The 27,258-nt window shown below is 44.9% G+C and overlaps 1 protein-coding gene across 4 annotated transcripts in view; it reads left to right on the plus strand.

Moving 5' to 3' along the window:
* The window catches only part of MCF2 (MCF.2 cell line derived transforming sequence), a 76,686-nt gene that overhangs the window by 7,747 nt on the left and 41,681 nt on the right, over nt 1-27,258 (plus strand). For 2 of the 4 annotated variants that reach the window (XM_033137563.1, XM_033137564.1), the window contains exons 2-5: nt 4,880-4,948; nt 5,793-5,907; nt 14,145-14,235; nt 25,919-26,038. In XM_033137563.1, the coding sequence (XP_032993454.1) occupies nt 4,880-4,948; nt 5,793-5,907; nt 14,145-14,235; nt 25,919-26,038 (395 nt within the window). Of the gene's footprint in view, nt 1-4,879; nt 4,949-5,792; nt 5,908-14,144; nt 14,236-17,653; nt 18,046-25,918; nt 26,039-27,258 lie in introns of those variants that run through there. The other 2 variants (XM_033137566.1, XM_033137565.1) reach the window with 2 other exon arrangements.

Here is a 27,258-nt window from a genome sequence, read left to right on the forward strand (position 1 = left end):
TCAAATCTTGCATGAATCACCAGGGATTGCTTGCAACAGCCAGCCACGATCATCACCATCCTGCAAAGGAGAAAATGACCATCTTAGAATCGTAGAATTGTGGAGTTAGAAAGGGCCATGAGGGTCATCAGGCCAACCCCCTGCAATGCAGCAATCTTTTGCCCAACCGGGGACTTGAACCCATGACTTTTATAATTAAGAGGCTCTGAGCAACTGTGGTATCAGCTTGGATGGCCTTCTGCCAGGGGTTCTTTTGCTGCGATCCCTGCATTGCAGGGGGTTGGACGAAATGACCCTCAGGGTCCCTTCCAACTCCACAGTTTTATGATTTGACACTTCAGGGCTCTCTTGACAGGATTCGAAAGGAGGACTTTCCTGGCTTATGTTTAGTCTCTTTCCTTTGCTCTAGCTAGAAAATGCCCTTGTTATAGGGAACTGTCTCCTCTGCTTAGCGCTTGTGCCTGGACGTGGCTCAGCTACCCTCAGTTGAATCTTGGTGTCACTTTACTCCCTAGCTCTTATCCTTTCCATCTTTTTGTGCTTCTTCTTTTTCCATTGGGGATGCTGCATTGTCAGGAGTGTGCTCACATTTCTGCTTCATATTTACCGTGCCTTGGCATGATGAAATGGAAACATCCCCATGAACAGAGGAGAGAACCCATTGGAAAGGCAGATAAGATAAGGGATAACCACTCTGTGTTAACGGCACCATAACTATCCAGATGTGCAAACAAGGGAGCGAGATCGATTTCCCCTTTAACAGTGAAGTGCAGCTTCTGATCTACTTTAATTTAGGCTGCATTCACAAAGCAGTTTATTCTATTTCTCTGATTGTTAACTTCAGCATTATGTTTGAGCTTTCACATGATGTAGAAGCCAGAAAAATATTGGAATATAGTGCACGTTTAGTGACCATTTCTGTGTAAAGTGACAAATTTGGGGTAGTATACTGGCATACAGCACTTTCCTATTGTTTTTGTGGGGAATCATGGGGGCTTTGCCTTTAAATGAGAACTTGTCTTTAAATGAAAACTGAACCAAATTTCTCCTATATCCCTAGTTGTGAGAAAAAATAATTTGTGACATTGCACAATGCATTTTAATGATCAACGGGGTACCTCTGCTGCCTCCCGCAGTTTGGTCAAACTCATGTTAGTCGCTTCGAGAACACTGTCCAACCATCTCATCCTCTGTCGTCCCCTTCTCCTTGTGCCCTCCATCTTTCCCAACATCAGGGTCTTTTCCAGGGAGTCTTCTCTTCTCATGAGGTGGCCAAAGTACTGGAGCCTCAACTTCAGGATCTGTCCTTCCATTGAGCACTCAGGGCTGATTTCCTTCAGAATGGATAGGTTTGATCTTCTTGCAGTCCATGGGACTCTCAAGAGTCTCCTCCAGCCCATAATTCAAAAGCATCAATTCTTCGGAGATCAGCCTTCTTTATGGTCCAGCTCTCACTTCCATACATTACTACTGGGTAAACCATAGCTTTAACTATACGGATCTTTGTCAGCAAGGTGATTTCTCTGCTTTTTAAGATGCTGTCTAGGTTTGTCATTGCTTTTCTCCCAAGAAGCAGGCGTAATTTAATTTCGTGACTGCTGTCACCACCTGCAGTGATCATGGAACCCAAGAAAGTAAAATCTCTCACTGCCTCCATTTCTTCCCGTTCTGTTTGCTAGGAGGTGATGGGACCAGTGGCCATGATCTTAGTTTTTTTGATGTTGAGCTTCAGACCATATTTTGCTCTCTCCTCTTTCACCCTCATTAAAAGGTTCTTTAATTCCTCCTCACTTTCTGCCACCAAGGTTGTGTCATCAGCATATCTGAGGTTGTTGATATTTCTTCCGGCAATCTGAATTCCGGCTTGGGATTCATCCAGTCCAGCCTTTCGCATGATGAATTCTGCATACAGTATAAGTTAAATAAGCAGGGAGACAATATACAGCCTTGTCGTACTTCTTTCCCAATTTAGGTAGCTAATCTTGGCCAATAATGGAAATCCAGTTTGACTTGCTTTAATTAAGAGCCTCCCTCCTTCAGGCTGGAAAGCCATTTGAGGATTAGAGGAAATTTGGGACATATAATTACAGATCTTATTTTGCAGCCCAAAGCCACTACTGCAAGGGAGCTTCAGTGGTAGATACACCCAATTGTTTTTGCATTGGCTGTGTGTAACGAATCAGATCTAAGTTAAGGGATTTTCAGAAACCCACAGTGTTTTATGAGTTAATAGGCACCCCAGTTTGAGTGGCAGGTATCTCATGGGAGGCGGGACATCCCGCTCTTTAAAAAGAGGGAGCAGCCGTTATAGAGGGGAGAGTGGTGACTGGAAGAAGGCGGGCGTGGGGCCAGGATAGTGGTGGGTAGGTTAGGATAGGTTGAAGATGTGTATATGATGCTGAAAGATAGAGTTTACACTGTTATGAAACTAAGCTTATAAACGATTGCATTACTGAAACTGTTATGTTCTGAAAGGAATAAAGACTTCTTATTGTTGAGCTAAGAAAATATCGTTGTTCATTTGGTCCAGCGAGCTATGTATGCTCATGAGGAGGTGAACTCAGGGAAAGGACAAAACTGACCTGCAGGGTGATAGTTTGTGTCTTGGAGTTCCCTCAGGAGGGACTAACGGGCGGAAACCCTGGTATTGCCACAGAGTTGCTAAGAGGGCTTAGCTAACTGGTATAGTGAGGGATCTAATGAAAGAGAGACCCCGAACTGTAGGCAAAGAAGAGTTTAACCCCTGAAGCCCAGAGCAGAGGATATAACTGGCCACGGCCGCTGGACAGGAAAACTCCCATTACTAAGAGATCCCCAGATTATAAATAAAAGGGGATTGACATCACAGACGGACCTCAGAGGGACAGGTGGGGTGGATTGAAATTTGACCCAGAACACCTGATTAGAAATTCACTTAGTAACAAGGGGAGAGTGTGAAGTGGAGGTTCGTCGCAACTGTGCTATTTTAAAACAGAAAATGCTTTAATGTGCCTAAAGATTCTGGTCTGTTGCAACATACACAGAGTTGCACCATTGGTCCACCTATCTCAGTATTGTCCTTACAGACCGGCAGCAGCTTGCCAGGGCTTCAGAGTGGGGACAGTTGTAGGGCAACCTGGAGATGTTGGAGATTGAACCTGGGAACTTCTGCTTGAAAGGCATTTGCTCTGGTCTGCAGGCTTTCCCCTAAAATAGGAGCAGGAACCCGTGATACTGCCCATCTTGCTTGCTCTATCACTCACTGGTGGCAGCTCCCCAATACTTCTCGAAAAATATGTTGCAGAGCTGGAAAAAGTTCAGAAAAGAACAACCTATCAGCCCCAACCAGCATGGTCAGTAGTTGGGTATGCTGAGAATTGAAGAAACATTCAGATGCCGGTGTAGTTGACTTACGTACATATATTTGGGGTGTGGCTGGGGAAAGACCATCTTACCCTTCGCTTCAGGAAGCAAAATGCCTTCCGCTGGCCCTGGCAATGAAGCCTGGGGAAGAAGTTAAAGTACTGCATGCTCAGTTTCCTTCCCACGCATGATAAATCTTCTCAAGAACCTTGCAAGGTATGTTGGCCAGAGGCAATTGATCTGAGGTTATCCAGTGAGATTTCTAGGGATTTGGGCTGCCTTGGTCTAAGCTCAAATTTCTAGTCATTGGGTTGTGTTCACAAAACATTCACAAGGGCCATGTGGAAATGAAGCCACCGCAGAGAGCAGTCCCAAGCTCCTTTCTTGTTGACTTGGGTGGAAACATACTTTCCTGGGCACCTGAAAGAATCTGCAAACCAACTCTTTCTCCAACATTTCTGGGTTTCCTTGGTAGCGCTCTGGCCCTTTGACAAAGCTCTCATCTGTTCCTTTTTTATAAATCACAATTGGGATTGTGTTCCACAAAGAGCAGTTGATTGGTATCGAGAAGAGTAATGAGTTTTTTAGGCGGCTAGACAGGTGTGTAGTATACCTGCTGTTTGCAAATGGTGTGGGCTGTTTTGGTGAGGGGCAGGGAAGATAAATAACAGGCAGCACTGAACCAGCCCTCCTTTATTAAAAGGACATTAATTACTGCACATGCTGTGTCTGTGACTCAAGAACATCACCTACTCTGTAACCTTTTGCTGACCCTGTTCTTGCCCTGGTCTTGTTGTTCATAAAACCCAGGCTCAAGGTTCCCTCTGAAAGGATTTGTTGTGGGCTGCCTGCCTGCCTGCAGGTAGCTGTTTACAGCACACTGATGGTCCGAAAGGAAGGAGGGCAAAAATCATACCTCTTGGCCCTGCCTTGACTCATCTAGATGTTTTTCAAGCTGTGAACACATCTAGATGTGTACAGTATATAAGTTACGTGAACAATCTGGGATCCTGCAAAATGCAGGGTTGTTGATTGTGCAGAGTTGCATCAGCTCTGTTCACAGGTTGAATGAACTCGAGGTTGTGTAGATGGACCTACTCTGGAGTGACTTACAAATGTCAGCAATGAGATATTTCCTCCCTTCAGGTTGACAATCCAAAACAATATACAACACAAAAGGAAAATGGATTGGGAGGGAGAAAAGCAAACTCAGACACTCTTCCTTAATTACAGAGTTCTTGGAATGGCCAGCTGGAATGGGGGAGATATCACAGAGAGGATGAGCAGGGTCCCTTTCCATCAGGAGATGCTAGGGCTTGAGCCTGGGACCATCTGCATCCAAAGCAGGTACTCTGCCACTGAGCTATGACCCTCCCACGCAGAGGCTATAGAAAGGGAAGAGCAGGCACTCAAGTCGATGGGTGATGGAGATGCAGAGCTGCAGGAAGGAGAAGCCTGGAGAAAGTGGGATAAAGATGTGACAGGCTCAAGCTACGCAATGATTAAGCCATGCATTTCATGTTCCTTTGTTTGCCAGAGTCATCTCTTCCAACACGTGCAAAGGACATTGCTGAGGACTTGAAGAAAGAATTTGCATTTCTTTCTGGTGAGTATGGCAAACTCTTCTTTGTCTCCCAAACATTTTTTTTAAAGTGTGATATAAATAGACAAAATTAAATTAAACCCCACCCCAGATTGCTGGGGCCAGTTTGAGACTGAACAAGGGCTCCGCTGGGACCAGGGATGGACAGTGCAGTTTGAGACTGAAGCAAAATGCAAGTCCACAGCAGTTAGCATAATAAATAAGGGCTCCATTTAGGTTAGTTTCATGGTCACATAGTAGTGTAGTTGGACCCCTTCATGATAGTCACAGCCATGCCCCCTTCAAAAATTATGCAATAATCTTATCAATATATGGTAATAGTAATTAGAGATGAAATTCAACAACCAGTGTGGATCTGCATTTGTTGCCCTTCAGCTAGAGCTCTGCATTCACACGGGCAAATGATTTGGAGTGCTCCAGTGTCTTATTTCAGAGTGACTTGAGTTCTGTTTTCCTTGAAGTCCCATTGCACATAAGCCCCTTGCGTTCTCAGTGTTCCTAAATGCTTAGCTTTGGAGCATTTAGAACAACTCCTCCTCGTTGTTCTCCCCATGTTCTTTTTCTAGAGGGGCCCTTGGAGCCAGTCCTCAGGGGCTGAATCATCTCTTTCATTCCAGATGAGCTCCAAGTAGCACCCAGGGTGAGAAGACTTCTTCTTCATGGTGAAAAGGTCCCCTTCCATGCTGATTGGGTAGCTTTAAGATGCTGGAGACAGGGAACCTGCTGCAGAAATAGTAATGGGTCTTTGACCGTGACCCTGCCTCCCCCAGCAGGCACATGGGTTGAATGGTTTAGCAGCTGGTTTAGGATGTGTACTTATTCCCAACCCCCCTCTCTTCCAAACTAGGTGGAAGAGGGAAAGACAACGGCTGGATCATAACATTTCCTGAAAATTCCAATTTCAACCAAATGCCCGAAGAGGTTGTAACAAAAGTTTTGAGCTACTTAACTCGGATCCCAAGGTACCCATATTTCACTCTAGTGGGTGCTGCGCTGTTACACCAGCTTGATATTGTTATAGAACCAAACTATTAAGTTTACTGCCTGTACAGTCTTAAAGGAAAACATCATGAAAATGATGTATCGTTGGTATATAACCCCAACTAAATTAGCGAAAATGTATAGAATCAGCAATAAGAAATGCTGGAAATGTAAGACAAAAGATGGAGATTTTTATCACATGTGGTGGGGTTGTGAGAAGGTTAAAAGATTTTGGGAGTTGATATATAATGAACTAAAAAAAATGTTACAATATACATTCCCGAAATTACCAGAAGCTTTTTTGTTGGGGTTAGTGGGAAAGGAAATCATGAGAAATGATTAGAGACTATTCTTATATGCTGCCACTGCAGCCAGAATCTTACTAGCACAGAAATGGAAAACACCAGGTTTACCAACGATTGAAGAATGGAGAATAAAATTATTGGAATATTTATAATTAGCAAAGTTGACTTGGGAGAATAAGGAATCAAAGCAATCAAAGGTTCAAATCAGAAAAAAAATCATTGTAAAAATATGAAAACATTTACAGGTTTTGATACAATACTTGCAATGTAATAGTAGAATTATCAAAATAGATAATAATTTAATTATAAAAAGTTAAAAATGGAGTCAGGAAAGCAAAATAATGAGGAGAAGGTATAAAACCAGGGTGGAAAAGGAGGGAAGTAACAATACTTGGCGGAGTTCATGTATTTGTATTTGATGTTGTTTTTTTAAGTGTGTTTCTTTATGTTATGTTAAAAGCAAAATAAAAATATATATATTTAAAAAAGATATTGTTATAGATTTAAGGGTGGGGGGGCTCCCCTAAACCCTATAAATTAACAAATGCTAGGATTTTGATTATTTGGGACATGAAGGGAGAATGCAAGCTGCAGAAGAATCCCTGTGGCTGAGCTATGTTCCTCAAGGAACAATAGAGAGCAATTGAGGGACATTAACAATGGGACACGGTTGGCGCTGTGGTCCAAACCACTGACCCTTGGGCTTGCCGATCAAAAGGTCGGCGGGTTCAAATCCCCGCAACGGGATGAGTTCCCGTTGCTCGGTCCAAGCTCCTGCCAACCTACCAATTTGAAAGCATGTCAAAGTGCTAGTAGATAAATAGGCACCGCTCCGGTGGGAAGGTAAACGGTATTTCAGTGCGCTGCTCTGGTGTCGGTGTTCCGTTGCGCCAGAAGTGGCTTAGTCATGCTGGCCACATGACCTGGAAAAACTGTCTGTGGAGCAGACAAACACCAGCTCCCTTGGCCTATAAAGTGAGATGAGCGCCACAACCCCAGAGTCGTTCGCGACTGGACTTAACTGTCAGGGGTCCCTTTACTTTTTAACAATACAAGAGAGGGCCTTCCCCCTTGCCCTGAGGTGTGAACAGAGACTGGGGATGTGGAAGGTTGCCAGGGTGACTGTTCTGGAAGCAAGGAGGAGGAAGAGGAGCTGAGATCATTCCTGGGCAGGCTGCCTGAAGGTTTCCTGCGCTGCTGTGGGGGTACCAGCCCCTGTTGAAAAGGCCAGGCTGTAAGATCTGGACTCCCTCCATGCCGACTGAAGGTGTAATTAGGTGAATAAACAAACCATATTTCTTAAAGCCACGGCATTTCTCCACCGTGTCTTCCTTAGTCTGAGAGACAGAGGCTGGCTTTGCCTACCTCACAAGGTTGTTGCAGGGATGAAAGGTATATTTTCGTGCAGGGGGCATGCAGACTACTGTGATGCACTGGAGAATCAGCATAATAATAAAAAAACAGATAGTTGCCTGTTGCTTACTTTGACAAACTATGTCAGCACCAGAATCATAAACAGCAGTGTTGCTGCATCAATAACCAAGATAGAAAACTTGCAGCTTTTTTCTGGTAGGGGGCACGGCATAGCAATTTATTAGGAGCACATGTTTTGCAAATACTTCCTGACAGTAAGAGCTGTTCGGCAGTGAAATTTGCTGCCAAGGAGTGTGGTGGAGTCTCCTTCTTTGGAGGTCTTTAAGCGGAGGCTTGACAGCCATCTGTCAGGAATGCTTTGATGGTGTTTCCTGCTTGGCAGGGGGTTGGACTGGATGGCCCTTGGGGTCTCTTCCAACTCTAGGATTCTATGATTCTATGATACAATTACCAGCATCTCCAGTAGGAAAAAAAAATCTGGTGGAAGTTAATGAGAAATACCTCTCTCTTCCTGAGAACTGGGAGAGTCAGTGGCAGTCAGAGAAGACCAAATGCCTGCTATTTGCTGATCAGGTGTTTATTATTATTATTATTATTATTATCATAAATTATTATTAGATCCCACTTCATAGTAGCAGATTCCGTTTCAATAAGGAGCAATGCATCAATAACAGAGGACATACTTATCCCTTCACATACTAGAAACAGCTTCAGAAACTGAGCTATGTTCCCTGAGGTCTAGAAACTTGGCAAAGGGCCGGCGACTGTTTAAAAAAATGAAACAGAGATTCTGTGCATCCTTGCCTTAAATGTGTGCTGGATTTAAAAACAGTAATGCACACCCACAATCCTGAAGGTCCAAATAACAGCATATATATATCATGTTCACTAGTTTCATTTGCAAATGTTTGTTCTGGAACCTAATAATTAAACACTTGTTGGTTTAATTCACCTGTGTCAACCTTCAACACTGGGCTGCCAGGAAGTAAGAAGAACTGGGGAAAGAAAAAGAAAAATGTTAACTGTGGTCAAGTTACTAATAAAAGAAATCAGTCTACCTTGATACCTGCCCAGCAGGTTGGGTTGTATATTAAATGCAGTAGCAAGGTGCTCAGAACTTTGTTTTACAGACAAGAGACTCACTTTTGGACTTAATGGCTTTATGTCTCTCTAGATGACAATGTGTATTTCTTCCCTTCCTTGACCTGAGTCTCCTGTTTCAATGGGATTGTTTTAGCACATATTTTAATTGCAGATGTTTATTATTATTATTATTATTATTATTATTATTATTATTATTATTAGGATTCCCCCATCCACCCCTTTTGTATCTTAGTGGTTGACATTTATATTTGAATGTTTGTGTAATTGGTTTTATCATCCTCGTAAACTGCTTAGAAGCTTATTGCGGCATTAAGTGGTATATAAATTAATAAACAGTAATACTTGCGGTCAGTCTGACATTTTACCACACTTGGAGATCCTCCTGCTCAGTGGTGCCCTGGATATTTGCCCAAAAAATCCTAACTTGATGGCACCACTCTTTGTTGGAGAGTTTAAGTGCCATTTGCCTCTATGTGGTCAGTAAATGAATCTAGCATTAACTGCTCTGAGTTCGATGGTATCTGCAGGTTCATTGCTGAAGTCAGAGAATGAATATTGGGCCTTGGCCCAGGGATCAAGAACATGCATGGCACCCATTGATTCAAGAACCCCATGGATTGCTCCCTTGGTCATGAGGTGGCAAGGGTGGTTAACTTCCCCCTACTCTCCCTTTAAAGGGTCATAGAGTTGAAGAAGGAAGTTGGGAAGAGTGGTACTCTTTGCCACTTCCTCTTTCAGCTTTTGGTTTTTTTCAAGGCTCAGATGAATTCTTTTGGATCTGAATCTAGGTTCCTTGGGAAATTGAAGTCTGTGTGTGCATGTGTTTGTGCCCAACCCTTCTCTCTTTCTGTTTCTCAGAGGGTAGGCTGATCCAGGGCAAGGGGCTGGTGCCCACTGTTAAAAAATCTTAATGCACCCCTTGACCTGAAAACGCTGCCAACTCCTGGTCTAGGTGTGCCATTTATTAACTCAAGCACTGATACATTTTTTGTGAACTGATGCTGAATTTAGTAAAATGGCAGTCAAAAAGGATGCCCACAAGTCGATGGTGATGGTAACTATGCCTAGATGCTCCAAAAAAAAAAAAAGGATATTAGACAAACTCAAGGTTCCCACAATAGTTAAATGGAACCTTGTATTCAGAAGCACTGCACCCCCAAGTATTGAGCACTGGGAGCAACAAACAGGGGAAGGGATCTTGTCTTAATGAGACAAAACATCCGTTTTTGAGAAGCATCTGGTGCTGCTGGAAACAGGACACAGTGTTAGGAAAGTCATGTAAATAACGCGGGTGGAGACAAAAGAAATCCTTGTAACTCTTTACCAAGGAAAATGAGCAAAACTTGTGTGTAATTTGAGGATAAATAAATGAGAAAAATGTGCATAAGATGTTTTTATCTATTTTACTTCAAGGCCTTGTATATAGCAGGGAGACATTCAGCAAAATTAGCTGGTGGGGAGAAGGGAGGAAGACTCTCAGTACTGCACAGCCAATCAGAGCAAGTGGCATCTTAGCAAACATCATGCCACTCTGCCCGGTTGCTAAGCAGCATCTCTGCCCGCCCCCACTCTTGGCTAGCAGAATTATCCTTTAAGCATGGAGTTCTGAAGAGTGAGTACTTCCACACTATAGGATCAATTTCATATGAAGGTGGAACAAGTATCATGTGGCACCAGTTCCACAGATCAAAGCAGTCAAGGGGACATATATGGGGGGAAAGGTGATCTTGCAAATAAACTGGCCCTAAGCTGTTAAGGGCTTTATAGACTAATTATCTTATTTTTGTTATTTAGGTATTTAGTTATTGCGGTTTGGCTGAGAGGCAGTGAATGGCCCAAGGTCACCCAGTGAGCTTCATGGCTGAGCAGGGATTTGAACCCTGTTCTTGCAGGTGCTAGTATGACACTCTAAGCCAGAGGTCAGCAACCTTTTTCAGCAGGGGGCCAGCCCACTGTCCCTCAGACCTTATGGGGGGCCAGACTATATTTTTTGGGGCGGGGAGGAGAAAAGAACGAATTCCTATGCCCCCAAAATAACCCAGAGGTGCATTTTAAATAAAAGGACACATTCTATTCATGTAAAAACATGCTCATTCCTGGACAGTCCATGGGCCAGATTGAGAAGGTGATTGGATAATAATTGCAATAATTGCTATAATTACAAAGTAATAATGTTAATGCAGCACATCCTGGCCAGTTTCAGAAGGGAAGTTGAACAGAGCATACTGTTTGTTACAGTGGTTGAACTGCCAGTGGAACAGGGTGCCCACTTCGTCTCTTTGCTGCAGCTTCAGATATATAATTCTTCCCACCCACTGAGCCCAGCCACTTCCTGGAATTCCTGCAAGAAACAAAAATTGCAGTCTCTTCCCACCTGTCCAAAACCCCTGAGGGTTTTTTTGGGGGGGAGTTTCATCCAGAGGTGTGTTGCCACCAATCTCGTGTGTGAACTGAAGGTTGCCGTTTCCAAAGATGAAAGTGCAACCCAGCTTTCCTGTACTGGCGAGCGAGTCATTGCAGAGTTGCTCCACCTTACTAAGGTACTTTAGGGCTGTTCCCAGTATTGCTTACAGGGAACGCCCTGGCAGATAGCAGTCCACCACCCACCACACCCTAGACAGCAAAGGTGGCAGCACCATGAAATTCATGGGAACAACCAGTGAGAGATTAGCAAAGCAGAAATTTGCCTAACAGAATCACAGTGGCCTTTCAGCTGGCTGGGTGCTGATTGATACGGGAATATAGAGACTAGGGATGGGGAAGGAACTCCTTTGGCCTGCTTTGCGCAATGGACCAACCTGCTCTGACATTCCCAGACTCGCTAGATGATCGGAATGCAACTCCCACTTGGATTGCACCCTTTCCCAGATTTTGCAGTGTATTTGAGATGCCCAAAAGTGTGCACAAAAATAACAATGCATATTTTATGTAAAAAAAAGATTGATATTGCATTGTTTTGTACTGGTGAATGCATCAGAAAGTGTGCATTTTATGAAAGTGTGTTTCATAAAATTTATATACCACTGGAAAGGAAGGGATTTACTCTTAAACTTATCCTCAATATCCAACTTTCCTCTCCCTCTTAATAACATTTTTGAATGTGGTTCCTTTTTCCATTTATGCACACTTTGTCCTAATATTTGCATTCTTGTCCACATTATTTTTGTGTGTGTTGTTGTTTAGAGAAGCATGTGTTTCAATTCAGTACAGGTTTAGTATGAATTTGGTAGGCTCTCTTTAAAATGCAAACTGTACTGAATCTCACCCCGCTACAAGTCTTGCAGCATCAGATTCTGGTAAGCCATTGCTAGGGTGTGTGCCCTCCTTTGGTTCTCCGCCCTTTCTTTTTCCTGCCCTGCCCCACCCTACTCTTTCAGTGGCTTTGATCCTAGAAAACAAAATAAGTATGGAATGAATTGACCAAAATCTTGCAACGTACGCTGGAATTTGCAGCTTGATCTCCAGGCAATGTTATTTGCCAAGTGCCATGCAAACCTCTCATTAACAGTGTGATGAGTAGATTCAGAGCGGGTTCACCTAAATTATAGTTTTGAAGAACGTGAATTAGTAATTGAGTCAGGCAAGGTTAGGGCACGTGCGATTTTTTTTGTATGCGGTTCTGTGGTTTTGCTGGGAAAACAAAGACTTGTGCAACAGAGAAAGAAGAATCCACCTTATTCCAGATAAATAGCCCCTGTTCCAATTATCCCCATCTACTATCAATTTCAGCTCTCTGGTCCCTGTCGCTGGTAAACCAGTTTCTCCTTTGTGCCCATAGGTTTTTTTTTTTTTTTTGCTGCTTCTTTAAATATTGAAACAAACAAACAAACAAAAATTCATTCCAGTAGCACCTTAGAGACCAACTAAGTTTGTTATTGGTATGAGCTTTCATGTGCATGCACAGTTCTTCAGATACCAACCCCCCCAATTATTTATTTATTTATTGTTTTGTTTTGACTACGGCAGACCAACACGGCTACCTACCTGTATCTTTAAATATTGTCAGCTGCAATATTATTGATTGCATTTATATGCCACCTCCCCCCCCACAAGGAGCTCAATACATGGTTCTCCTTCCACTTTCAGCCCCACAATGACCCTGTGAGGTAGGTTAGGCTAAGTGATGGTGACTGGCCCAAGGTCACCCAGTGAGCCTCATGGCTGAGATAGGATTTGAACTCTTGGTCTCCCACGTCATAATACAGTACTCTAACCATCACATCACACTGAGACCCATGTCAGTCCCGTCTCTTGGGTTTAGGAGTGGGGAAGAAATTCAGTTCAGTTTGTATTTAAAGGCGAATGTGCCTAATTTGCACTTTCTGAAACAGTATGTGAACCAAGGCACAGCCATCCTTTAAAACACACACACACACACACACACACACAAACTGTGCTGAATTTTGTAATTATTTGTTGATTTTTTTCTTTTACTAGACTTATATCCTGCCCTTTCTGTCAAAAGAGCCTTGGGCAACAGACAGTTGTAAAAACAAAAGCATTATAATATAATTAAAAGCAATCTAAGAACAGTTACAGTTAAAAGCATCTAAAAGCTGTTTCATTTTAAACCATATTAGCAGTTATAAACACTGTTCCATCCAGTGATCTTCGGGTTGCAAGGGACAGGATTCTTCAACACCCAGTGCCTATGGGGAACAGGAATGCTTTCAAATTCCTCCTGAAAGTTAATAATGATGGAGACAGGTGCACTTCACTAGTGAAGGCATTCCACAACCAGGGAGCCACTCCTGTAAAGGCTCTGTCACAGTTCTGCACCAGCCCTCAGTGGCAGCACTACAAAAAGGCCTCCCTAGCCAATTGTAGGGTCCAGGATGGATGGAACTGGGGAAGGTGCTAGTTTAGGTACAGTACCTGGCTCCCAGTCAGGTAATGTGTACATAAAATGCATATAATATGGGGAGTTTGGCATACACACAGACACACACACACACACCTACATAAAAATGCATTAAATTAGGGGAAACTGATTTGCAAAAATGTGTGTTTCGGGTGCATACAAAAATGGGTACCGGTATATTATGGGAAGTTCAAACTGCAATGCCAGTGACTTTTCATGAGGACTTTTAAAAACAACATTTGCAACCTGATTTGGATATGTGGAGAACTGAACTTAAGAACCGGAAAAATGAGACACCTGGTTCGTCAGATTTGCCCATCCAAATTCCTGGTAGACCTGGGTGGTGCGTGACTATAGAAACCTTCAGCTGGCACACCCTGCCAGTGTGACTTTTCAAGGGTGAGCTTTTAACTCAGAATGGGAATGGATGTTTGTGTATTGAAAGCCATTTTTTTGAAAAACAATGTAGGAAGTTCCTGGATCTAAGGAAGTCTGGTTGTGAATTTTTGGTGTGGATGTGAATGGCACAGCTCTGTTCCCTGCTTCTTATTTGTTTAATTTTCTTGTGTTCCAGCCAACGTGAATTGGACACCAAATTTATCCTAATCCTGGACAGAAGGTTGGATACATGGACGTCAGTCAAAATGACTCTGCAAAGAATAGCAGTAAGTTCTTCTGTGGTGGGGTGGGCACAAGGGGAGTGTCATTATCTGCCCAAGGAGCATAATTCCTTTGTGGGTAACCTTCTGGGGGACAAATGCCAGTGGTGGGAGGAGCCAGAAATGGGCAGGGCTAGAGGCAGAAGTGGGTGGAGCAATGGCTGTGACTCTTACCAGGAGAGCAGGCTGCATTTCGGCCAGGCAAAAGCCAGAGGTTTCTGCACACACAAACACACACACTCTCTCTCTCACACATACTCCCCAAGACACCCTCCATCCAGGTGAAGAAGTAGCATTACCACAGTTCAATTACACATTCCAGCCAGGCAAAATCATTGTAGGATGATGCTAAAGAGGGTATGGCCTGGGAACAGTTCTGAGGACTGGTTCCCCAATTCCAGAGGAGTTGGGAAAGGGAAGGGGAGTTGGGGGGCTGACCACCATTGGGGGAGAAGGCCTAGGTGTTTGGTCTTGTTTTAGCCCTAGTGAGCTCCAGCAGAAGGTGACATATCCGCTGAGCTCTTTGGTCTGGTGGTGCTGGTGCTGAATGCCAAATCAGTCCATAATAAAACCATGTTCATTCACAATTTGAGTTGGCTGATCTGGCATGGGTGAGTGAGCTGGGTGGGCCTTACCCAGCTCTGTCCACCTGGATTTTCAGTGCTGCACCAATCTAGATTAGGGAGTCAAGGCAGGGGGGTTGGCTGTTGCCCCTACAGACACCATTTCCTTAACCAGGGAGGCTCTTGACCTTGGGGTGGGATTAGAGGGTCAGCACTTGAGGCTGGGCCAGAGAGATAGATTGGGGGTGCCCCTCAACCCCTTCTCTTCCTGTCTTGCCAGATTAAGCAGAAGGTGGTTGACTATTTGGGCCCAGTGTGTTGTTAATGCTTTGCTGCATGAAGGGGTGGTCTCTGCTGCACTGAAAGACTGTTCCTTAATAAACTAGCTCTCAACCCTTTGTATTTGAACAGCTAGTTGCCAACACCCCTTTCGGGGGAAGGTGGTGGAAAGGGCCATGATGGGGCAGCTGCAGGAATTATTGGAGGACACAGTTTATTTAGATCTATTCTAGGTTCAGGCCTGGCCATGAAACTGAGTCTTCCTTGGTCGTCCTGCTGGGTGACCTTTGCAGAAAATAGGGCAGGGGGAGTGTGACCTTGCTCCTGTTTCTTGATCTCCTTTCAGCACTTGATACCATTGGCCATGGTATCCTCCTGGACCAGTTCTGGGACATGAGAACTGGGCGGTGTGTTTGGTGGGTCCTGGGCTGCCCAGATGACAAGACTCACCTGTTGAGAAAGGCTTTGGAAGTAAACCTCAAGGGAAATTCCATACCCGCTGCCTGTCAGGGCAGGTGTCACGAGCAAGTCAGCAATAACTCACACAGTAGCAAGTGAAGTTAACTCTTTATTCAAATAACAGGAGTTCTTGGAAATTAAAAAAACCCACCATTTTATAAGTTGTGTGAGCTTGTTTCTCAGTTTGATTCTTTTACATGGTTTTGCATATTTTGTGGCATTTTATGCATTGCGATTTGCTGTGGTTTTTATTTATTATTGTCTAGTAATTCTTTATTGTAACTGATAAGCGTTATTATTTGTGGATATTAAATTTTACTGTTTACTATTATATTCTAATGGATTATTGAAAATTGCTTTATTTGATATAAGTTGTTTATTTTAAAGTTATTGTGGCTTTCTTGTATTGGATCAGATTGTTATTACGTATATGATCTTTGCTGTCTATTTTGTTGTTTCTTCGGCTTGTAAACCGCCTTGTGCATAGTAATATAGAAGGCGGTATTACAAATTTAAAGTGAAATGAAAAATGAAAATAAACAAAAGAGCCCAGGAGGCCAGACCTAGTGAGCAAAGCAACTCATCCCAGTAGTTCTTACCCCAATGAGGCAGTTGCAAGGTTTCCCACAGTTCTCTAAGTCTCCTCCTCCCCTGTTTCCTTCCCAAGCAATCTGAAGCTCCTTCGTCTTGCCTGTCTTTGATCCGCCCTCTTCACACCTCTTTGGATTCTGGAAGACCAGAAGAGAGGGGAGCTGGTCGCCGCAGGAGGGGGAGACACCCAGGCTTCCTCACCAGCTTGCCTCATCTCTGCCACTTGGCCCTGCTTCTGCTTCTGCTCTCTGCCACAGACTCTTCCTGCTCACTAAACCCTGTTATCCCTTCAGCTTGTGACACCTCTTCACAATCTGCTCCCTCTTCTCCTTCTGACTACTCATCACCATCCCACCACCAATCCCTCTGAGCCGTCTTCCCTTAGGTGTTCCCCAGCTGGTGCCTCCCACCACCTCTCTGCATCTAGTCTATGACGCTGCCTTGCAGGATATCTTTGGGGAAAGAAAAGGCTCAAGAGTAAACCCTGTGCAAATCTGTAGTGCAGTCCCTAAGATGGTTGGATGGCGCCTTGTATACCTCTTTCTGGCAACTCCTGCAGCCAAGCTGGTGCCAAATGTCTTGCTCTGCTTTCCTTTGACCACATCAGCAGGGCTGAGAGGGGAGTCTTGTTGTCTGGGCAGCCCAGGACCTCCATACGCACTGCCCAGTCTTGTGCCCTGGGGAGGTCACCCATCTCTGCAGCCACAATCATCTCAGGACGGGTGGATGGATGCCAACAACAGCAACATCTGACAATGGATTGTATAACATAGCCATTGTGGCCATCGATAGCCCTTTTCTCCATTATTTTGACTGTCCCCCTTTTAAAGGTTTCTAGGTTGCTGCCCTTCTCTGCATATTGTGGCAGCAAGTTCCATAGTTTAAACTAACACACTGTAGCTGTTGATAGAACATAAGTTGTAGTTATTGACAGAACTTTTGAAGAGTTCCACTGCATCAGGCCAAAGAAGAACCTTGTCTAGCATCCTGTTCTCACAGTGGCCACCCAGATACCCATTATAGGAAGCCTGCAAGCAGGACCTGAGCACAGCAGCACTCCTTCCATACATGCAATTCCCAGAACCTGGGATCCAGCAGCATGGCACCTCTGGCAGTATAGGGGTAGCATAGCCATCCTGGCTAGTAGCCTTAAACACCTCGGGGGCATGTGATCTGCTCTCTTCACCAGGGCACATCTGTGGCAGCCAGCAGCAAAAATGGAGACCATATGCTCCCTCTCCTCTATCCCTCTCATTCTCCTTCTCTGTCTCTGTATTAGTTGCCCAGCAGCTATCAGCCATCAAAGCATTGCACAAAGCATCATTTGTTTCTCATCTGTGGGAAAGCTTTGAGGGAGGGGGGAAAAAAACACCAGAAATGATGCTCGCTAGAGCCTTAACACTGCTCCGGAGTGTGTTGCTGCTGTGAGCTATAAATGGCATTATATACGTCTTCAAACTTCTGCATTCCACCTTAAAAATCTATAGCTGTTCTTGGCCACTGAATCTCTCATCGCACCCCCCCCCCCACTTGTCTTGCCGGCTAGCACAGCCAACAGCCATTCATAGTTTTGGCACCCTTGCCTGCTCTGCTTTAGCCAGAGGAGAGGACCAGGTTATCTGCCAGTCAGTTTTGCATTTGGGGATGAATGGATTATGGGAACATGTATCATCGCCACCCGTGCAACTGACATGAGTGAGGAGGCTGCTCTGTGTGTTCTGTGCAGCGATGCCTTGGCACGGAGAGAAGCAGCAGTGCAGGCGACCGGCTACCCCTGGCGATTTTTAAGCACCTCACGAGATCCATGGGTCTTATTTCACTGATGCCGCATTGACATTTGGGCAAGGTAGCCAGTTCCTGTGTTGCAAGGGAGATGGCCGAGGCGAATCCCCCAGGAGGCAAGATGAGGGGAAGAAGGAATGCGGTAAGGACTCTGCCTGCCTGCAGTCTCTCTCTCTCTCTCTCTCTCTCTTTTTTTTTCCAAAGCAGATTTCTAAGTTCAAATGCAGCCTTGATGCAGCACTAGCATCCAGCCTGGCTAGCAGTGCAGCAGTCTAGGACAAACTGCTGAACACAGCACTTGGAAAATGAAAGGGGGGGGGGAGGGAAAGGATGATGTTTTGGCATTATTTACTGCATTTTCTGTAATTGTCCAAAACACCTGTCCACACTGACGAAGCAAGGTTAGCACCAGTTTTAAACAGAGCTCCTAAGTCTGAGTTTTCTCTCTGAGAGATTTGGGGGACTTCAGAACCCCTTTATTGCATCATACATATATATATATTCCTTGGTCTTTGAAGGCAGAAAGAGGAAATCAGGCAGAAATATTTCATTCTTTGTGGAGCCTCCTGCAGGGCCTGTAAAGAAATAGGCCATGCCTTTTGAAATTAGCTACTCCTAGAATGCCAGCCTTGAATACTTTCCCTTCTGTCAGGGACAGTCCTGATCTTTTACCTGCACTTAATAAAACCATTGCTTCTAATTTTTTAGCATTTTTGCAGAAGTAAGGAGGAACTCCTTTGAACTCTTCTGTTAGCCTGTACAGATGCATGTTCTTCTGGCACTCTAAAACTTATACTGGCCAGCTCTACCACACATGCATGCAAATGTATTCTTTCATTTCCCCTCCCCCCCACCTCCTAAAATGAAACATGACTGCCTATCTGTAGAACAAATGTTGCTCAGCTATTCTGCAAATTCAGTCAATTCCATCATATAAGTGAAAAACTTCTCCAATGTGTGTTCTGGGGCTTTTTTGTACTTTAAAGAGAGAGAGAGAGAGAGAGAGAACTATGATGGTTGGTTTATTGACATGTCACTGCTTTAGATTAGCCAGTGCCAGACAAGACTCTTGCAGAGGTGGATTTAGGGGAGTGCAACCAGTTCACTCAAACTGGGTGAAGAGCCTTGTGGGCACTGCAGGAGGTGCCACAACTATGATGTAGAATGGAAGGCGGGAAGTGGGAGGGAGGTGCCAAATTTTGCCATCGCACAGGATGCCTCTGACATTTGAAGGGTCTGCTACTGACCTTTGCAGACTAAATCAACATTCAGCAAGCATAGGGGAAGCTTTGGTGATGTGTAGTGTGCCAAGTGGAGTGGGGGAATATTTGGGATGAGAATAGAGGTTTCGCAAGCCCCCACCCCCACCTTAACCTTTGAAATGTTGGAGGATTTGGAGATGTCCTTGCTGCACAACCGCACCCAGCCTTCTAGAATGTTGAAGGGCACCATGATTTCTTTAGCTCTGTTAGGCTCTGGTTTTTGCACATGTGGAAAAGTTAACTTCTGCAAAGGCCAGGACTTTGAGCCATGGCTGCGAAGCCTGTGGCTTTCCCCATGTTGTTAGACTCCAACTCCCGTCTGCTTCGCCCTAGCACAGTCAATGGTCAGGGATGACTGGGAGCAAGAATCCCAGCAATGCCTGGAGATTCACCCTTTCCTCAGCCCTGTCCAAAGGGGAGACAAGCCACGACTTCTTGAGTCATCAATCCATTTCTGCTTAAAACTGCTTCAGCCTTTCAGTTTGGCACCTTAAAAGACTTCACAGGATTTATTAAGGTATGCGCTTTCGTGGAGTCCAAGCCGACTTTTCCAGGTGGGTGAAGATGCATCTGATGAATTGGGCTTGACTCCACGAAAGCTTACATCACAATTAATTAATTCTGTTAAGTCTTTTAAGGAGCCAGAAGGCTCTTGTTTGGTTTTGCTCCAAGAGGGCTACCCACCTGGAAGAGTTTGCAGCTTGTGCTTCTGGTCAATCTCAATGGGATTGGCTGACTCCTACTGCTCTTTAGGAAGGAAAGCCAGAGTCTGCCATAGGCCACAGGGACAATCTGTTATGTAAGGTTGATGTGGTGCCAGGCTGACTCTGTTCTCTCCTTCCTGCAGGGGTGCTCTAAGCTATAGGTTGGGAACCTGTGGCCCTCCAGATGCTGCTGGATGTTGTTTCAACTCCCACCACCCCTGCCTGTGCTATCCGGGACTAGTGGGAGTTGTAGTTCAGCTGCTTGGTTCTAGTCTGAATTGGAAGCCATAGAATTTCCTATTCTGCCCAGTAGAACTTGCAAAGGAAACACTGCCCTACCAACCTCAACCTGCCCTGTGTCAGCCCCAAACTACCTGGTCTCTTACTTACAACCAGAGGCATACCTAGGCACCCTTGCACCTGCTGAGGCACCCAGAACAGCCTGTGCACCTCACCTGGCTGCCCAAAGCAGCAGAGGAATGGCCTGCGGTGGATGGGTGAGCTCCTAGCCACTCCAGGCCAGAGTGAAGAGGCATGATTTTTGCACCCCCAGGCCTGTGCCTTTGTCCAACCCATAGGCACACCTCTGCTTAAAACGGATATTTAGCTTCTGCCTGTTTAGCTTCAGTGTTGCCCTTGCAGAACTCAGCAGGGAAGAGGATGGAGACTAAACTAGAATGAGTTGTCTCTGTCTGTCATTAGCTCTGCCTTCACTTAAGCTGTTTTCAGACAGCCCCTTTGTTCCATTTCCCTGACATTTCCTTATCTGATAATTACTGCATTCTGGGAGATTTTCCATGTGAAATAACAGCCACTTCTGAAAATGTAGCAGGGGTTTATTTCCAGGCTAATTGCTTCCATGGTTTTCAACCACATTAACCTGGAAAATTGTGGGATTTTTTGCACTGCAGTTTCCCCACTGTTTTCATAGGTCATGCCATGCGATGAGGTTTGGGCTGGTGTTCCAGCACAGAGTTCTTCCTTGCCATTTTCATGGGGGGAGGACAGAAGCACTCATAAGCATACTGGGTGGTGGCAACATATCTGGTGATATCTGCTGTTGCATCACACCACACACACTGATGTGCATGAAATATAGCATGGCACATGGCAGTATATCCATCAAAAAGTCACAACGCAACAGATAGTGTGGTGTAAAAGGAATATTGGGAAATGGAGCAGAAGGAAAACTAATGCAATAATCCCTGAGTCTGAATGCAGGCTTGCTGCTGGGCTCCTTGCCTTCTGCCCTACAATGACCACAAGGCACCAATATTTCTTCCTGTCCTCTCCAATCTTGTAAAAATGCAGGAAGAGCCCTGCTGGATTGGACCAAAGACCCAGCATCTAGTCTAGTGTTTCCCAAGCTCGGGTCTCCAACTGTTTTCGGACTACAATCCCCATCATCCCTGACCGCTGGACTTGCTAGCTAGTCTTGCTTGTAGTCCAACATACTGACCTCCAGACATTGCCAAACAGATGCCTTTGGCTTCTCTTGTTGGTGCCCCTGTTATCAGGTAGACCGCTGCTGAACAAGGAGTTTCTATTTAGCTGCCACAGGTTCTTTTAATGTAATTAAATGTATGTACTGCTTGACTGAAATAAAACCTCTAAGCAGTACACCAGAAATATTAAAATTATCAGAAACCCCCAGTTGGAAACAAATAATTTAAAGTGTTTAAAAGGTAACAGCAAGCTAAAAAGAGATTGAAATGCATGTCTGGGTGGATTTACCAGGTGTTTTAAGCAGGTGCTGCAAGGAGTGCAGTGAAGGCACCTGCTTATGTCAATAGGCAGGGAGTTCCAAAGTTTAGGTGCTGCCCACAAAGTGATTAGTTTCCTGTAATTGTGGAATGAGAATTACGTGAAACCTTCAATGGTGCCAGTTCTGCAGGTCAAAGTGACCATATCTCACAAGTAAATTAGTTAATACCATTGGTAGGCTTCTTCTTCACCCATGGATTTGGCTAATCCCCACATTTTTGAGGTCCCTTCTTGTGTTCCTGAATTCTCTGTGTTGGTTATCTGAGGCTAAATAGAGCCCCCATGCTCAGATGCAGTATACCTTTGAGTACCAGGCTCTGGGGACAAAAAGCAAGGGTGGGTTGTTGCCTCCATGCCCTGCTTGTGGGCTTCTCAGAGGCATCTGGCTGGCCACTGTGGGGAACAGGTAGACCATTTGGATTGTCCCTTTCAGTAAGGCTATTTGTAGGTTCAGTTCCACAGGAGGAATAAAGATTAAGATTAGTTGAGAAGGAAGAATTTACAATGTCATAAAGTTACTATAGTTAATTAGAAATGTACGCAGAAGAGAGGATGTGAGGAGGTCCCAAAACAATGTCATGAATAAGATAAGAATAGGTATTAAGTGTGTGCGTGTTATGTTTTTTGTATTTTTGTAGTATTGTAGTTTGTAGTAGTGTTTTGTTCATTTTGTATTTGTTATTGTTGTTAAAATTCAATAAATTCTTATAAATAAAAAAAATCACCCAAACTTTCGCAGCACCTGGGTAGGCTTGCCTAAACAGGAGTGTTTTTAGCAGGCTCTGAAGAGAGTACAATGAAGGCCCCTGCTTCATCTCAATAGGCAGGGAGTTCCAAAGTTGTAGGCATTGCCACACTGAACGATCAAGCATGTACAAATGCAGCGCTTATCATTCTGATTGCTGGAGGTTAGCCGTGCTTGAGCTCAAACCCTCCTCATAGTCAAAGGCTGTAGAAGAAGGCAGGATTGCATAAAAAGGCCCTAGGAGAGCCATTGTGGGGGATGGCACCGGGCTCTGAATGAAACAGATTTGCTTATGTAAGGTTAGGAGAAAAGGTTTTAAAAAAGGAGCTCACCATTCCTCCCCCTCTCTCGGTGTTCAGGAGCAGATTTAAGGTAGTAAGGATATAATTTGATGAGGAGGACGTACTTGTATGAAAGGGATATATTTCTTTTTGACAATTCATTGAGGGCCAAGTCTCATTAGGGCTGTTCATTTGGAAATGGTGAGCCAGGAAAGAGAGATGCAAGCCAACTGCTAACAAATAAATTGCATGTCTTTAATTCTGAAAGGAATCACTTGCAGAAAAGCCTGCTGCATGAGTCACTGCTGCTGTTCTCCCTGGAACAGTGGGTGGGTGATACTTTCCCACCTCTCTGCATCAAGTGTGATTTAGCATTCTGTCACTCTGGCCACTGAGGTAGAGCCTGAGCCCGTTATTCCATGGTGTGCCCAGAACAGGGACTCGCACAGAAGCACACTGAGTAGACTCTTGTGAGTTTGGATAATTCTTAGTTTTCCAGACTCTGCAAGATAATAAGCTTACAATTGGCAGCGGTGGTCAGGTGGGTGAGTGATTGTTGGCATTCCCCCCCCCCAAAAAAGCTCTACAACTTCGGCCAACCCCCCCCCCAGCTCAACAAGTCTGGTCAAACCCCCCCCCCATTTCCTTAATTTCAGGGGGGGGATTATACACAGAAAACTACAGTAATACTGGCGAAGGAAAGAGAAGTGAAGGTGCAAAGTCCATCAAGAACGAAACCATCTTTGCATGCATGAAAATAGCAAACTATTTACTATCCTGTCTATTTCCTATGTTCAGACTATGGGGCCAGTTCCATTATCAATACCTCCACTCATTCACAAGAAGGTTGGGGTGACCGTAAGCGTGATGCAAACTGAACATGCTCAGTGGACCTGGAATGCTGCCAGACTCTTGTGAGTTGTGGAGTGCCTGGAACCTTGAGCAGAAGCTCTTCTATGCTGCAACATTTTGCTGCAGATCCCATGTATGCATCCTGAAGAATGAGATTGGTGGGGCAGTTTGCCCTGTTTGCCCTAATGGACTAGCCTTCACTACACAGCTTACCTGGGAGTAAGTGCCATTGAACTCAGTGGGATTTTTTCCCTGAGTAAATATGCTTGTGAGTTCCAATGGAAATGGGTGGCGGTGGCGTTCAGTTTGGGGGCTCATTGAATTTGGAGGAAACTATCCTGTGGTCCACACTCACATACATTGCATTACCAGTGGGCATTGCATTCAATGAGCACAAAGTCTTTGCTGGGTTTGATTTCTGCTGGATTTGATCTATGCAATCGCTAGCTATTGAGCAGTTTGCCCTTGTTTCAAGAGCCAGTTCTTGGTCCCTGGAAATCTTCCTGCTGGCTTCATTCAGGCCAGAGTTTTGGCAATCAGTTTGCATTCATTTATTATTTTAATCTTATCTTAAAAATAGCTCTTGGGAACATGTTGCATTTGGGCCACACGTCTCATTGCGTGGAATAGTATATTCCAATGCAGTATGTATAATGCAATAATGTACAGGTTGAATCTATGCATTTTTTTAAGTCGCAGACACCAGGAATCCATTACTGTAATATTTTTGTTAACAATATGGCGGGATAATTTATTGGTGACATTACTTACCCTGGTTATTACACACCTCCAGACGGCAAGTTTATGGACCCCTTCTGAGTTCATAAGAGAATACCCACAGGCTCCTGCAAAGAAAGTGTGGGATAAACAAGTCCTATACAACAATTTACAGGATGTGATTGATATTCTTGCAATGAATCTTTGGGGGACTGTTCCCCAACTTCCACGACTATTTGAGGCTGTTTGTTCTCTTCCTCTCTCCTGCTGTGACTGCTGAGGGCCATGTTTGATATCAAATTTCTCTCCTCCTACCTGAAAGCGGTTTAAAAAATGGCTGGTGAAGGGCATTGTTAACACTGCAAGGATCAGGTGCCCAAAAAATTGGCACGTGTCTATTTCAAGGGGCTATTGATTATTCCATATTGGACGGAATAAGACTGAAACTACGTGGCTATGGGATGCACGTAGAGTCTGCTGCAAACACCAGCCTGTGTCTCCTCCTCGGGTCTTCCCTGAGAGCAACTAGCACCGCCAAGACATGCGGAACAGTATCACAGTGCTGCAAATGTCTCAATCCCTTGCAAATGTCTGGAGAAGGGAAGGGAAATTCCCGCGGTGAAGAGTTTTAATGGCTGCCTGTCTCATTCCTACATGGAAGTACTCTCATACCAGCTGTGCTGGCTACTGCCAGTTATCTTACAGTGGATAATTCACCTTGCTGGTTCTTAATCTGTTCCAAAAACTTAAATGACTTGGGATCAGTAGGGCCGGCTCTATCATTAGGCAGAACGAGATTGCTGCCTGAGGCGGCAGATGCTGGGAGAAGGCAGCAGTAGCAGAAAACATCCCAGTTCTTCCTTCTGAACTCGCCCATCCTCCATTTGACAACAATGGTGTATTCCAGGGGTTGAACCTGGGACCTTCTGCATGCAAAGCAGATGTCCCACTGAGATATGGCACTTCTAACAACAACAACAAAATAAAAGTAGCATTCTATTCCTCCTGGTCCTGAATAAAGAGCACAGGAAACTGCCTTGAACTGAGTCGAGACCCTTGGTGCATTCAGGTTAGTATTGTCTCTGCTGACTGTAAGTGGCTATCAAGAGTTTCAGGCAGGGGACCTGCCCAGCCCTACCTAGAGATGCCAGGGATTTAACCTGGGACCTTCTGCATGCAAAGCTGATGTTCTGCTCCTAAGCCACTGCTCTTGCTCACTGGCCCCTCACAAGAAAGGATGTAGAACTACCTCCCTGGAGGGAGCATCCTCTCTACTCCCTTCAAAAATAATTTTGGAATATGGTTTTGTGTCGTCCACTCACTTTCCATGCTCCCTCCAGAAACACCTCCTTGTATGGAAAGGCAGGGTATGGTGTAATGGTTAGAGTGCTGGACTATGACCTGGGAGGCCCTGGGTTCAAATCCCCACTCCGCCAATGAAACTCATTGGGTGACCTTGGGCCAGTCACCTCAGCCTAACCTACCTCACAGGCTTGTTGTAAGGATGGATGGGGAGCAGGAGAAACACCTTGGACTCCTTAATAAGCACAAACACAAACCAGTATCAAAGTTTGCAGCCATATTGCTGGAATAACAGGAGGTTAACGTCATTGCTGATTTTCTCAACTGACTTTCCTCTCGATAGCAGAGAACTCTATGTAATACTGGCTCTTTGGTTTCCTCCCCACAGGCCTCATTTCCTGGCAACTTGCACCTAGTGATGGTCTTGCGCCCCACCGGATTCTTCCAGCGCACTTTCACCGACATCGGATTTCGGTTTAGCCAAGAGGACTTCCTGCTCAAACTGCCGGTATCACACCTGCTGCCACAGCATCACCTCTGTCTTTTGTACTCTGCAGCTTTACCTGCAGGGAATTTTCCTTCCCTGTTGTTGTTCAGCTGCAATGCATTTGTGTAAAATGACAGTGAATGCAAATGACAATCACACACACACACACATGTACAAAACATCCACCTTGAGTGTTTTATGGGCTTTAGAAGTTGATGCTAAAAATGGAGGTGAAGTGTTAAATTCATTCATATTTAAAAGTTCTGGCAGGTGTTTATCTGGTGAAGGGGTGGGGCTCCCAACTTGCATCAGCCCCTGGAAGCCTGTCCAGTGATCAGGGAGGATGGGAGTTGTAGTTCAACAATATCTGGAGGGCTGCAGGCTCCTGCACCACTGAATTGTAGCTTTAAAGTTGGGATGCATCTGGAGCTCAGAGTTTTTCAGAGTGAGAATGCCAGTGTGGTGTACTGTAGTGGTTAAGAGCGGTAGACTCATAATCTGGTGAACCGGGTTCGCGTCTCCGCTCCTCCACATGCAGCTGCTGGGTGACCTTGGGCTAGTCACACTTCTTTGAAGTCTCTCAGCCCCACTCACCTCACAGAGTGGTTGTTGTGGGGGAGGAAGGGAAAGGAGAATGTTAGCCGCTTTGAGACTCCTTCGGGTAGTGATAAAGCGGGATATCAAATCCAAACTCCTCCTCCTCTTCCTCCTCCTCCTCCTCCTCCTCCTCCTCCTCTTCTTCTTCTTCTTCTTCTTCTTCTTCTTCTTCTCAACAGTTCGTTCTTTCTCGACCCCACAATTGTGTCCCATATTGCAGATTGCTTCCCCTGCCCCAAGGTAGGGGCAGGGGAAGAGAGGGCCAAAGAGAGTGTGGCAAGCCTGCCTGCCTGATTTATATGGCCCTGTATTTGGGCTCTGCCTCTTCTAAAGGAGATAAACCTTGGACTTGGACTTTGGCTTGCAATGCATGCATTCTACCTTGAGCCAGAGTCGGCTTTGGGAAGGAGGAAGGAGGAGGGTGCAAACTGAACCATAGACACCCTTCGAGCTTTGCAGTTCTCCAAATTTGGAAATGTAGTTTTCCAGCCAAGTATTGTGTACAAAAATGCATCTGTGAAGGCAAAATGCTCATAAAAATGCCTGCGTTCATGAAAGCAACATACAACACATGTAATGTTAGGGTAAATTGCTTTGCAAAGGTATGTACATAAGGCGCTGTTGCATACCAATGTGTACATGCT

This window comes from Lacerta agilis, chromosome Z (assembly GCF_009819535.1).
Source record: "Lacerta agilis isolate rLacAgi1 chromosome Z, rLacAgi1.pri, whole genome shotgun sequence".
Classification (NCBI taxonomy): domain Eukaryota; kingdom Metazoa; phylum Chordata; class Lepidosauria; order Squamata; family Lacertidae; genus Lacerta; species Lacerta agilis.